Source organism: Neolamprologus brichardi, chromosome 20, assembly GCF_056152115.1.
Source record: "Neolamprologus brichardi isolate AB-2024 chromosome 20, ASM5615211v1, whole genome shotgun sequence".
NCBI lineage: Eukaryota > Metazoa > Chordata > Actinopteri > Cichliformes > Cichlidae > Neolamprologus > Neolamprologus brichardi.
The window spans coordinates 32559969-32572572 of NC_142123.1; the positions used below are offsets into that span (position 1 = coordinate 32559969).

Below are 12604 nucleotides of genomic sequence, written 5' to 3' on the forward strand. Positions count from 1 at the left end.
CTTGGTCTGTCTGCATCTGACGCACCCCACATTGTCAGTACGCATACGGTTGACTGAGTGAGCCATCAAACAGTCATTTGGTGGATCTGTGTGAGGTCTTGATAAGATTTCCTCAGAATGGGCTTCAAACTAAAAACCATAAAAACAAAACAAAACCATCAAAGCTACAAACACACAGATGCACACACGGAGCAGAGATTGTAACGTGGCGTGCAAACAGGAAACCTGCTGCCGACACTTAATGAAAAACGAGATTAAAGCACTCACACAAAAATATAAAATCACACACACACACACAAACTGAGACCATCCCAATGTCACATCCCATTGGAACACACACACACACACTTCCTGCTGTTTTTGACAAAAGAAGGAGGTCAGAGCAGGGACAAAGGCCCTGCTCTGACCTCCTTCTCCTTTCACTTTACCCTGAAAACACACACACACACACACACACACACACACACACACACACACACACACACACACACACACACACACACACACACACACACACACCGGTCATTAACTTATATTTCATCACTTTCATCAGCGTGTGGCTGATTGGCTGTGATTGGTTGCTTGGTTGCTTGGTTGGTTGCTGTGGGCAACTCTAACCCCATTCCACCCCTCCCTTTCCAAAACCCAGGCCCGGCTCAGAACTCGTCTCCTGGCGGGTTTCCCTGCCTGGTTGCCATGGTTACCACTGCAGGCCATTACCGCCATGAATAAGAACATCATCTACCCCCGACCTGAAATAACCCCACTGCAGACACTGAGAGGGAGGGAGGGCTCTTCCTTCTGTTCGCTCTGGCTTGTTTTTCCTCTATTTTTTCCAAGTTCACACTATTTCTCATCTTTTATCCATTTGAGCAAATGAAGTATATTCAAACTCATCTTTAGTGTGGGGACGAATCTGTCACAGTTTGTGAACCTCGGTGCCTTGTGGGGACAAAAGCATTCAATTTAATAATGAAATGTAAGTGTGAAGACTTAAGGTTGGGGTAAGTCTCCAGGAAACCAGCGTAAGTCAACGTAATGTCCCCTGAAGTGACAGAAACATGACTGCGTGTGTTGCAGCCTCAGGGCAGCCGCTGGCCAGATGATGTAGTTTGCACAAAGAGACCGAAACAAAGGAAGAAGCAAAAGACGGCAAAGAGATTCCTCTCCTTTTCTTTATTTTCCTGCTAAACATGCAGGAGGAAATGATCAGGACTATTTTTTTAACGATCTAATTAAAAATTTCAGTCTTTCCTCTTACACTTGGATTTTTTGGCTTCAACAGAAATCGGGAAAATGTGGCAGGAAAACACCCGATCCTGATATTGGACTAGCCTATACTACAGAGCTGTTTAAGAAGTCCAAGACATGTGTTACCTTTAGCAGCAAAATCAAGGTCATCTCTCAAGCCTGTAGAAAAGTCCAAACAACAACCTTTAGGACTAGTCTCCTGCCTGCAGCGGGTCAATCTGGGGCCCATCAGCTTATGTGTTTACTTATAAGATCGCCAATATTTCACGATGTAGCCAGTGGTGTCATTAATTAATGCAGACATATACTAAAAGTGTTTGCAAACACTAACCCGAAAGCGTCTGTTCCTGACATTTCTTTTCTCCTTTCAACAGGTAGCATATGTTCTTATCCAAATATCGTCAGACCTTAGAGGCCCAGTCCAAGTCAAGTTTCAGGGCTGAAGGTGCAACTTACAGTGTGGATGCAGGGCAGCTCTTTGTTCAGTAACCACGGTAACGAGAGCCGTCCCTCTCCACGGTAACAGGAGCGGATCCTTTCTCTCATGGCCAGGTTGATGTCATGGAGGGTGAACAGACAGAGGACCGTCTCTCTTGGTGGGTTGGAGCGATTCTTCTGACCCTGAAAATCCACAAAAGAAATTAATTCAGTTAAAAATAAATTCAATATTTGCAGGTTTAAATCCTGGACAGGCCTCTGAGCAAGGCACCCTTCAACAAAAAAAAAACTCAGAAAGAAAGTTCAAGCTCAGATCGAAAACATCCAATCAGAAGAGAGGGCATCAACGGTCACCTACCTGTGAGAAGACGACAAACAGGATGTCGTCGTTTTCAGAAAGGCCGAGCGCTTGTGCCAGCCGCCGCCCTGGTTTTTGCTTGTAGGCGGCCTGGACCAATCGGTACTCTATGCCATCTTTTGTGCAGCCCAGAGGAAACTCCACATACGAGTAGAACTCGGTGTCATCAGAGCACATCCTCACAATCTTAGACGTGAAGAAGTTCTCTCCTCCGGCATCCATCTGAGTCAGCTGCGTGTCCAGCTGCAGTGTCAGGAAGTACACGTACGTGCGACTGGAGAAGCCGTAGACGTAGTAGATGTCGAAGGCAGGGTAGAGTGACAGGGTGTCGGACGGGATCTTGATCTGCGAGGAGACGAACTCATCCTGGTAAACCAGAGAGAACATATCGACGCTCTCCTCATCAACCACCAGCTTCCTGCTGGACAGCGTGGGGAAATATTCCGACTTTCCATCGATGGCGGCTCCGATGAACAAGTGGCTCTTGGTCTTCTCCAAAATCTTTCTCTTTGGGTCATCCAACCAGTGGTCTTCAACGATCACACCTGCAGAAGAAGGACAAATAGGTAGGATACGATTAATACTGTGCCTTCCAGAATGTTCCGGACAAAGTCCCAAATTTTGTAGTTTTACAAACACTTTGCATGAACTGTTTGCAGATATTTTTTTTACATGGGCCTCATTTTCACAGCTTTACAATCTACTGGGATGCTGTACAGAGGTCAGTTCTATTGGCCAAAATAAACACATCTTCCTTTAAAACTAATCAGCTACTTTTAGCTTTTTCATAACAGTAATGTAACAGAAAAATATATTGACTTTTATTCTGAAGAACATTTACTGGAACTCCTCCAGTCTCCAGAAACAAAGCTATCAACAATGCAACGCACAAACAACCTCTGGATCAGATGCTAAAGAAAGGACAAGTGTTAGCAGGCAGTGTGAGGCCCATTTCCACCAGAAAAGCTCCGGCGGGTCTGATTAGCTCTTTCTTTTCAAGCAGTGTCCCACAGTGGCTGTTCCAGTACTTTAATCAAAGGTCTAACTAATTTCACTCACACCTTTTTTCCCCACTGAAACCCGAGCAGAGAAAATATTCCAGCATTTGTGAATGAACCAAAAATCTGCTTTACAAAGAAATATGTGGGCAAAGTCTAGCTGTCAGTCATCTGCTGTTATGTCCTGACAGTCTTCATTCGGGTTTTTGTTCATGCCAAAAACTGCACATTATAAAAACCTGCAAAATATTTTGACACTTGATTGACGTCTGCAAGTCGAAATGCTTCTCCAGCCTGCACAGAAGTCCAGAGGGAACATTGGAGCGTATTGTTTTTATTTTAGGCATTAAAACGATTACATTGGGACAATGCATCAGTACAAAATCTGCCGAATGTTTATAATTGAGTATTTACAACAAGACAACATGAAAATAAAACTGCTATTCTATAAAATATTGTTTACAAAGAGCATGCATTAGATTCCCTCTGTTGCATTAGCTGCTGATATCACTGTAATCCAATAAAACAAACCTTCAGGGAAAAAGCAGAGGCACAGTTTCACAGTGAGAGTAACTCCGTTACGTAGCCATCAGCTACTAGCTAACTTAACTGTAAAAAAAACAAAACAAAAACGTGCTTCCTTGAGAAAACCTTTCGAAACACCAATTGCTCTAACCACTAGTGGAGAAATATTGTTAGCGTGAAGCTAAATGTTGACCAGATCAGCTAGTAGTATAAAATGTGGCACCAAATTAGAAATGATTCTGCAGTTAGCTGAATTCATGCTAGCCTTGGTTAGCGGCTAGCTTTTGTGATTTATCTAAAAGCTATTATAAGAGACTCGGGTAGAAGTTTCCATGTTTTTTTTTTCTTGTGCAAATTGATGGATCAGTGAAGCATCATTTATGGAGCTGTGAGTGTTGTTGTAATCACAGACTGGATAAAAGACGCAGCTTTAGGGTCTAAAAACTGTTCAATTTCAATTCAATTTTATTTACACAGCACCAAATCACAACAACAGTCGCCTAAAGGCGCTTTATATTGTAAAGTAGACCCTACAATAACACATACAGAGAAAAACCCAACAATCATATGAGCCGCTCTTTGGCGACAGTGGGAAGGAAAAACTCCCTTTTAACAGGAAGAAACCTCCGGTAGAACCAGGCTCATGGAGGGGCGGGGCCATTAGCAACAAGTTGGGGTGAAAACTGAAGAAAAAGCAGACCTGCCTTAAACCTGTGTTATTTGTAATGGGAGTCTGTGGCCATCTGTAACCCCAGTGAACCCTTTCCTGATGACCTTATTGAACCAATCACTAGATTAGGTTGCATCAATTAAAACGTGGAGTTCTTTTTATAAATTACAGGCTAATTCAGAAAAGATTATCATCCAAGGTTTGCTCACTGGACAACAGCTGATTAACCAGAAGTGGTTATCAAATGAGCAAATGGAGTTTTAAAGTCAGCTTCACCCCTCGGTGACAAAAACGCTCAGCTTACGTCTTCATGCATGACTTCACTAATCAATGGGTGACATCATGGTGGCTACATCCTTCTTTTCCACTGTCCAGAAGCTAATTCCTTCCAAATGTCTTAAATTGTACTCCACCCCCTCTTCAGCCTTGCTTACCTGCCATCCCATCAGCCTCTCGGGCTCCAGACAGGTAGTGCTCCTTGCGGTGATGCGGTTCCCCCAGTTTGAAGAGATCCTCCAGCCTGAGGAACTGACAGACGCCCTGCCAGATGGAGCCGCATGCCACCAGTCTGTTTCCAATATAATCCACTAGTAAGAGCTTATTCACGTTATCTGACATCTCCAGTCTGAGGACAGAGGCAGACAGGTAACGCAGACAGGTGAGACAGGTGTAGACATACAGATGTAAAGATATATAGAAATATATAAGTGAGACAAGAGGGGACAAACCGATGAGCGCAGGACCTGACGCTGGGTGGAGGGTAACAGCTAGCATTGTCCTCCACAGGTCCGGTCATGTGACTCCGCAGCTCCGTCAGATTAGCCGACAGCTTCAGCACTCGGTTCACTGCTCCGACATACACCTCACCTGTACTCTGGTGGACGGTCAGGTGGGTGAGGGAGGTGTCAAAGGCCCGGTACACCACTCTGCCTGATGGCACGGAGGGAGGCGGAGGAGCAGCAGGGGCAGAGAGGATAGGGGAGGAAAAGAGGACCAGGGAGAGGAGAGGGAGGAGGAGCAGAGGAGAGGAACAGGAGAAGACCATGGTGGACACGAAGAGGAAAGGATGAAGGGGCAGAGGAGGAGAGGGGGGAGGAGGAAAAGGAGAGAAGAGCTGGCGGCAGGTCTGGTGAAGAGTCGGCTTCAGTGGGGCATGGCTGCAGGGAGAGGAAGAGGAAAACGCGTTCAGAACCAGCTTCACAATATTCATGTTTTTAAACTTTCTTTAGTGTTGTAGCAATTCACTGATGCCCCTCTGAGCTTTAATGGCTCCATTACAAACAGGTCCTCCTCACAGACAATTCAGCTGCTTTTAAAGGCACCAATGTGACTGAATGCATGAAAAACAATGTGTATATGATCCGTGTACAAGATAGATAGCAGGAACTGGGATACATGGCAGAGACGAGCAGAAGCGACTCAATCCTTTGAGGTAAACATGCAGGAGGTCCTTTTTCTCTTCCCCCTCAGCTGGATACAGGTTTCTTTCCCACTGTCACAAAGTGATAGTTTATAGGCCTCATATGATTTCGGGGGCTTTCTCTTCAATATTGGAGAGTCTTTAAATTAAATATAAAGTACTTTGAGGCGACTGATTTGCCACTGAACTGAACGGCTGCAGTTCCTGCGGCGATCACTTAAGGCTGGCTCAAAAAAAAGCTCAAAAAAAGCCAAATAAACACGTTTGTAAGGTCATTTTAATTTTTATTAACTTAACCATCTGGACAATGGAGTTAGCTGAGCAGTGTCTTGATTAAAATAAAAGTTTATATAGTATTTAAGTGGATCCTTTTTTAAATGTGACCATGTAATCTTCTACTTGAAAGGACGTCACATCCCTAATCTGCATCTCATCCCTGGTCTGATCGGCCTCAGGTGGATCACCTGCAGGAGGATAAATGCTAAAATATGAGAGTCAAGCAATGACTGCAGGAACATCTATTCTTCACAAGGCCACCTCAAACTCCAAGCAAGGTGTTTCACCAACAATAGACAGAATTATCTTCAAAATGATCCCGGTCTTAGCCTGACAGCGAGCTTTAGAAACCTACAGGCAGTATTATTTACCAGAAACACACACACACAGATAGCGAGTGCAGAGATTAGCAGAGTGTGGGAGTGTAATCGAAGCAGATAGAATTATTGATCTGTTTCTGTCTGTCTTCTCACTGAATCTCTCTCATAAGCCTCAGCAGCTCCAGTAACACTAAGCTGGATGGAAACTTCACTCTTATCCTTGCAGCCAGTTCAACTCTGACTGACTGACAGTTCTAATCAACACACACACACACACACACACACGCACACGTAAATGCCTCGACAGTTTAATCCTAATCTACAGCGATATTAACACCAAACGCAGGACAAGTTTGGGGCTGCAAGTATTGTGTTGAAAAGCCTGCAGCATTTGCGCCCAGCGTGGGTGTCCCAGTGGGAATTGAACCCTCAACTGCAGCACTGCTTTATATCAGCCTCCTGGTTTTCAGCTCAGACGCATTAATCAATACGAGAATACGAGAAACGGCGTGTGGAAACAAAGAGCTGGATTTATTTCATCTGGCTTTCAGGGGTTTCTTCTCTCTCTGTTACATCTGGAGTGTCTTTTTATTCATCTGAATAAGGTTTAACAGTGAAAACGCTCACTGCAGTCTCAACGGGTCAGATTTGGTAATATCTCTTTTTTTAAAAGTCACTTTTAACTGGAGTCAGGATTAGTGAGCAGGCCTGCAGAGAACACATCTGTTCTGTTCAAAAATGTCTTTGAAGTGTTTTAAATAGGAGCTCTTCGGCTCATTTTCAGCTCTGTACTTTCACTCCGGTGACTGCAGCGGAGCAGCTTTGCATGACTCACAGTTCAAAGAAAAAAACAACTGTATTTATCGTATTCTGGGCTTTTATGCAACACTCTTCTCCATCCTTTGTCTAAAAAAATCCATTTAACTATACAGGGTGGGCCATTTATATGGATACACCGTAATAACATGGGAATGGTTGGTGATATTAAAGTCCTGTTTGTGGCACATTAGTATATGTGAGGGGGCAAACTCCTCAAGATGGGTGGTGACCATGGTGGCCATTTAGAAGTCGGCCATCTTGGATACAACTTTTGTTTTTTCAATAGGAAGAGGGTCATGTGACACATCAAACTTATTGGTAATGTCACAAGAACAACAATGGTGTGCTTGGTTTCAACTTAACTTTATTCTTTCATGAGTTATTTACAAGTTTCTGACCACTTATAAAATGTGTTCAATGTGCTGCCCATTGTGTTGGATTGTCAATGCAACCCTCTTCTCCCACTCTTCACACACTGAGAGCAACACCGCAGGAGAAATGCCAGAACAGGCATCCAGTATCCGTAGTTTCAGGTGCTGCACATCTCGTATCTTCACACCATAGACAATTGCCTTCAGATGACCCCAAAGATAAAAGTCTAAGGGGGTCAGATCGGGAGACCTTGGCCCATTCTGCAAATTCTGTGTGCCGATCTGGGTCATCCTCGTTGAGATGCTGCAGTAGCTGGAGTTTGTAAGGGAGCCATTTGTGAGTAGCTAATATCCGCCAAAGGGATGTTCGACTAATGCCACTCTCCAGTGGCATGCGGCGAGTGCTACACTGTGGGCTCTTACTGAATGAAGCTAGGACAGCCACTGATGTTTCTTCATTACTGAAGGTTTTCTTGCGTCCCCATTTTGGCAAATCCAACAGTGAACCAGTTTCACGAAACTTAGCAAGCAGTTTGCTAACTGTAGCATGGGAGATGGGTGGTCTCGTAGGGTCTCTTGCATTGAAATCTGCTGCAATGACCCGGTTACTGCGTTCACCAGATATCAACACAATTTCGATCCGCTCCTCACGTGCTAACCTCTTCGACATGTCAATGGCTGTGAACAAAGAGAAACTTGTAAATAACTCATGAAAGAATAAAGTTATGTTGAAACCAAGCACACCATTGTTTTTCTTGTGACATTACCAATAAGTTTGATGTGTCACATGGCCCTCTTCCTATTGAAAAAACAAAAGTTGTATCCAAGATGGCCGACTTCTAAATGGCCACCATGGTCACCACCCATCTTGAGGAGTTTGCCCCCTCACATATACTAATGTGCCACAAACAGGACTTTAATATCACCAACCATTCCAATGTTATTACGGTGTATCTATATAAAATGCCCACCCTGTATAGTTAAACATTAGCTGTTGTGGAAGAGCTTTAAAGCTGCATTCTTCCTAATAGCCAGCAGGGGGCGCACCTCTGGTTGCAGAAAGACTTGAGGTTCTATAGAAGTTTACAGGGACACGGCGTTGCTCTGCAACCTCAGTAAACATTTTCTTGATATGTCACAGATTCAGTCACTAGTTTGAAGTCTGAATATACAATATTTTCGATTGTTGACATTATCAGGGTGAGAAAGAAGAACAGAGCAGGATATGCTTATTGGTCAAAACCTGACACGTCATTAGCCAATAAACAGACAGCTTCAAAATGTCACAACAGAACTTCTTGAACCAGGCAGTGACATCAGATGGCTACAGTCATTCTTTATATACAGTCTATGATTTTTCTCTCTGAAGGCCTGCCTCTCTGAACGCTCTCTTTCTTCTGATTGGCCGAGTGCAGGAAGTCCACAGAAGTGAGAAGACAGTTCAAATCGAGCACAGATTAATAAATATGGTTAAACAGTCTGTGTGTGTATTTAATCCATTTAACTCTTTCATTGTATTTTAAAAGTGACTAATGTGTGCTGCACTTTGCCCGATTGTACATCAACAAAATATGAACTAGTTTAACCGACTAATATTTATGGTGCTGACAAGTCGTTTACTCATCGTGGTCAACTGATCACACGCGTCCCAGAGAAGAAGCGGGAACAAATTATTTTACAACTGGGTGGAAATCTGTCTTATTTCAGGTCAGAGAGGTGCTCTTTTGAAAAACACAGAAACAAAAACCAATTAAAAAACAAACAAATCACACTATATACACTGTACAATATTAAATACTAATACTAATATTTAAATAAAAAACGTGTGAAATAAGACTGCCCTGTGGGACCAAAGGAGAGGAAATCTCTACAAAACAAATATTTTACACAGTGCGTCCTCGCTGTAATTAACGTATTTCAAATAAATAATAAATCGCTGTTTTCAGACAAAAATGGGGAAAATGTAGCTTTGAGCCTCTCAGGTGTAAAGAGCTTCTCGTTGTCATCCCTGCTAACGATGTGAGTATTTGTGACTAATTGTCGATTCGAGGAGTTTACAAGACTCCAGGATATGCACGAGGGCTCAACGGTCAATTGAGAGCATAATGATCAGATTAACAGCAGGTGGTAAATGTAGCTTTCTGACGTGCAGCATGACGGTGGATCCACTGACGCTTAAATTTCACTGCAAAATTTGGGAGGAATGAAACGAGTCCCGTGAACAGAAACAACGTGAAGTAAACCTGGAGCCGCCCTGTCCTGTTAATTATACTGTCAGCAAATATGTTGGACTGAGGAGGTCCAGGCGTCTCTCTGCAGCTTCATTAATAAATGAGAAGAAGAAGAAAGAGTCTTTTTTTTAGTGTCATTTAAGAGAGGTCCTCCTGACTGAGCTAAAACAGATCCTCCACACAGCGACTGCACAGCGCCGTGAACGACGGCTTCTAATGAGACAGAAACTGAATGGAGGGATAATAAAGTTTTCAGCCGGGCAGCGGAGACGTACAGGAAGCCGAGTCCAACAATTAACCCCGTGACACACACACAGAAACACAAAGAGGCAGTGAAAGATCAGCACATTAGTTAATTAGCCCGGAGACCAGAGAGAGGAGAGGTCGACAGATGGACCAGTGTGTGTGTGTGTGTGTGTGCACGTGTGTGTGTGTCTCAGAGTGTGTGACGGACAGCTGGGCAGACAGAGGACACAGATAGAGTTTCTCTAACTGGACTACGATTTCACTGGATCATCCATCACCCTGGAGAACCGGAGGCTGTGACTGAGGACGAGTGATGGGACGACCCCGTCAGAGCGAGGACATTTCTGCACCTTAATGGCTTGTTTGACATTTTAGACTTGGTTTTAAAATCACGTTCGGGGTAGAGCTGGTTAAATATGAAGTCCTTTGATCTGGTTGGCCTGAAATCTCACAGAAAAGCCTTCAGCTGATCCAAAACACCACCGTGACAACAGTAACAGGCACATAGGAGATTATATATTTCCCATATTAGCCAGGAAAGAGCTCAGAATCCATCTAAATACAGACAAAGTCTTAAATAATCAGAACCGGTCACATGTTCTCATAGTGCCATGTGATGCTGACAAAGCTCTCAGGATGCTTAGCTGTGGTTTCCTTCAGCCTGAAATGATGCTCTAAAAATAAAATGGAACTGAACACAAACGAATATGTTACGTTGTCAGTCGAGCTGACAATAAAGTTATAGGTCTTTTAATAACAAAAGGGAAGTGGCGTGAACAAACATGTTCCCCTTCGGCTGTGGTTGGCCTGTAAAAAAGAGCTGCGTTCACAGCTTTTTGTGTTTCTTCTTTAAAAATGCCAAACAAATTTAACTTTGCTTCACAACCAAAAAGCATTTCTGGGTGGCGTCCAACCTGAAACCGGAGAGGTGAACGAACTTTCCGAAGCAAAAATGGAGAAGGCGGCGAGTCTGCTGTGCCTTCGCCTGAATTGGCTCAACATAAATAAAACGGAATAAAACGGAATAAATCGATGCGTTTCTTTTCCTTTACGGCGATGCACTTTCACCCTCCCTAAAAGCACAAATACACTCACTGTTTGGCTTAGCTTGAGATAAGATCACAGAGAGAGCGCCTGAGGCCGGCGCGGTCCAGGAGACGTAAACCTGGCCCATGGTGTCACAAAACCCAGGTGTTGGTTGTTTGTCGGCTAAGGCGTCAGTTGCTCTCCCTGCAGGTCTCCCTAAATGCAGGAGTCTTAAATAAAGTTAAATTATTCTTTGATAAATCAAAGAATATTTGTGTCGAATTGCTGAGATTTTAGCATTTACCAAATTCCTGATGACGATAGTTCCTGTGATCGAGCGGCCTGGTTTAGGTGCGGTGCGTCGGCGGCGAAACACCAGCTGTAACAGTCGGTTTGTTTCAGCAACGATCGATATCAAACGTTTCAGACGTTCTGCTGCCGCTCGGCTCGTCGTCAGGTTGGAGCTGCAGGTCGTCAACATTCATCAGGCTTCATTAATGTTCTGTTGTCAGATCTGAACCGACTACGTGACCTTTGGTTACTCGCAAATTATGAAAGCTAAACTTAATTATCAAAGGGGGGGGGGGGGGGGGGGGCTTCAGAGGATTCCTATTTGAAAAGTGGATTTGATATTCAGAAGCAGCTCCATTAGGAAACATTTGTATGCAATTACCCACAAAAGGTTAGATTGCTGAGAGAGCAGGAAAGAGACAGAAACCACGAGTTATTGATGATCAAATAAAGTAATCAATCCGAAGCACTATGCTTCAGACACATCGAGCACCGGCTCCTGAAATTGCCTTTGCGTAGTTTTGCAACACTGAGGCACAGAGAAGAAACCCCAAACACCACCACACGAGTCAGAGCGTAACAGCTGTGTATCCTGCCACATTAACACTCATGTACTGAAATCCATGGATGGATTTCAATACAGATGCTGCAACTACTTTAGCGTCTCTCTACTCAGTTAATGACTTTAAATGGCCGCTGAAACAGCTTTTAATGTGGTTAAAGCACAAATGTAAAACAATTAGTTTAAATTCGTCAAACATTAAATATCTTATTTGCCAAGTGACTAATGACATGTAGCCAATGAGGATGCAGCATCCCTGAGCTCTGCCCCAAGGCAATGACCCTGAGTTTTCAAAACAAAAGATGGCAAATGGATGATCCCATTATTTTTACATTTTATGAACTTAATGTTAGGTTAGCAGCAAGTAACCTTTCAAAATAAAAGCATAGGGACTATCTAGTCCTTGTGGAGGCGAGTCTTGCCACTTGGCGACCTCTTAGAGCATCACTGGGGAAATCATACAAGGAGAAGATGTGGCACTCCAAAATCCTGAATCTATGGGAGAATTCTCACATGTTAAATATGGATACAGACACAACAAGACAGCAAAGCAAGGGGAACATTTTAGGCTGTCGTGCACATGCACAGTAGAGGTTCACAACTTTTCAGGCCCTCTCTGAAAATCATTTAGACTTCAGGGTGAGCTTCTGAATTCTTTTTTTGACTTTGCCCCAAATTAAGATTTTAAAAAGCCCCCCCCCCTCACGTTATGTTTCTACATCTCTCAACCTGGTTCACCGATACCGCGCATTGATCTCTTTCAGGCATCATTCCTGAAATGCATTTCCATACTCCTATTATG

The 12604-nt window shown here is 43.6% G+C and overlaps 1 protein-coding gene across 3 annotated transcripts in view; it reads right to left on the reverse strand.

Moving 5' to 3' along the window:
- plxna3 (plexin A3) overlaps nucleotides 1–12604 on the reverse strand; it is a 157530-nt gene that overhangs the window by 118424 nt on the left and 26502 nt on the right. For 2 of the 3 annotated variants that reach the window (XM_087833900.1, XM_087833902.1), the window contains exons 2-5: nucleotides 4969–5397; nucleotides 4675–4865; nucleotides 2048–2592; nucleotides 1708–1872 (exon numbers count right to left, since the gene is read on the reverse strand). In XM_087833900.1, the coding sequence (XP_087690026.1) occupies nucleotides 1708–1872; nucleotides 2048–2592; nucleotides 4675–4865; nucleotides 4969–5285 (1218 nt within the window). In that variant the 5' untranslated portion in view covers nucleotides 5286–5397. Of the gene's footprint in view, nucleotides 1–1707; nucleotides 1873–2047; nucleotides 2593–4674; nucleotides 4866–4968; nucleotides 5398–11253; nucleotides 11342–12604 lie in introns of those variants that run through there. The other variant, XM_087833901.1, reaches the window with a different exon arrangement.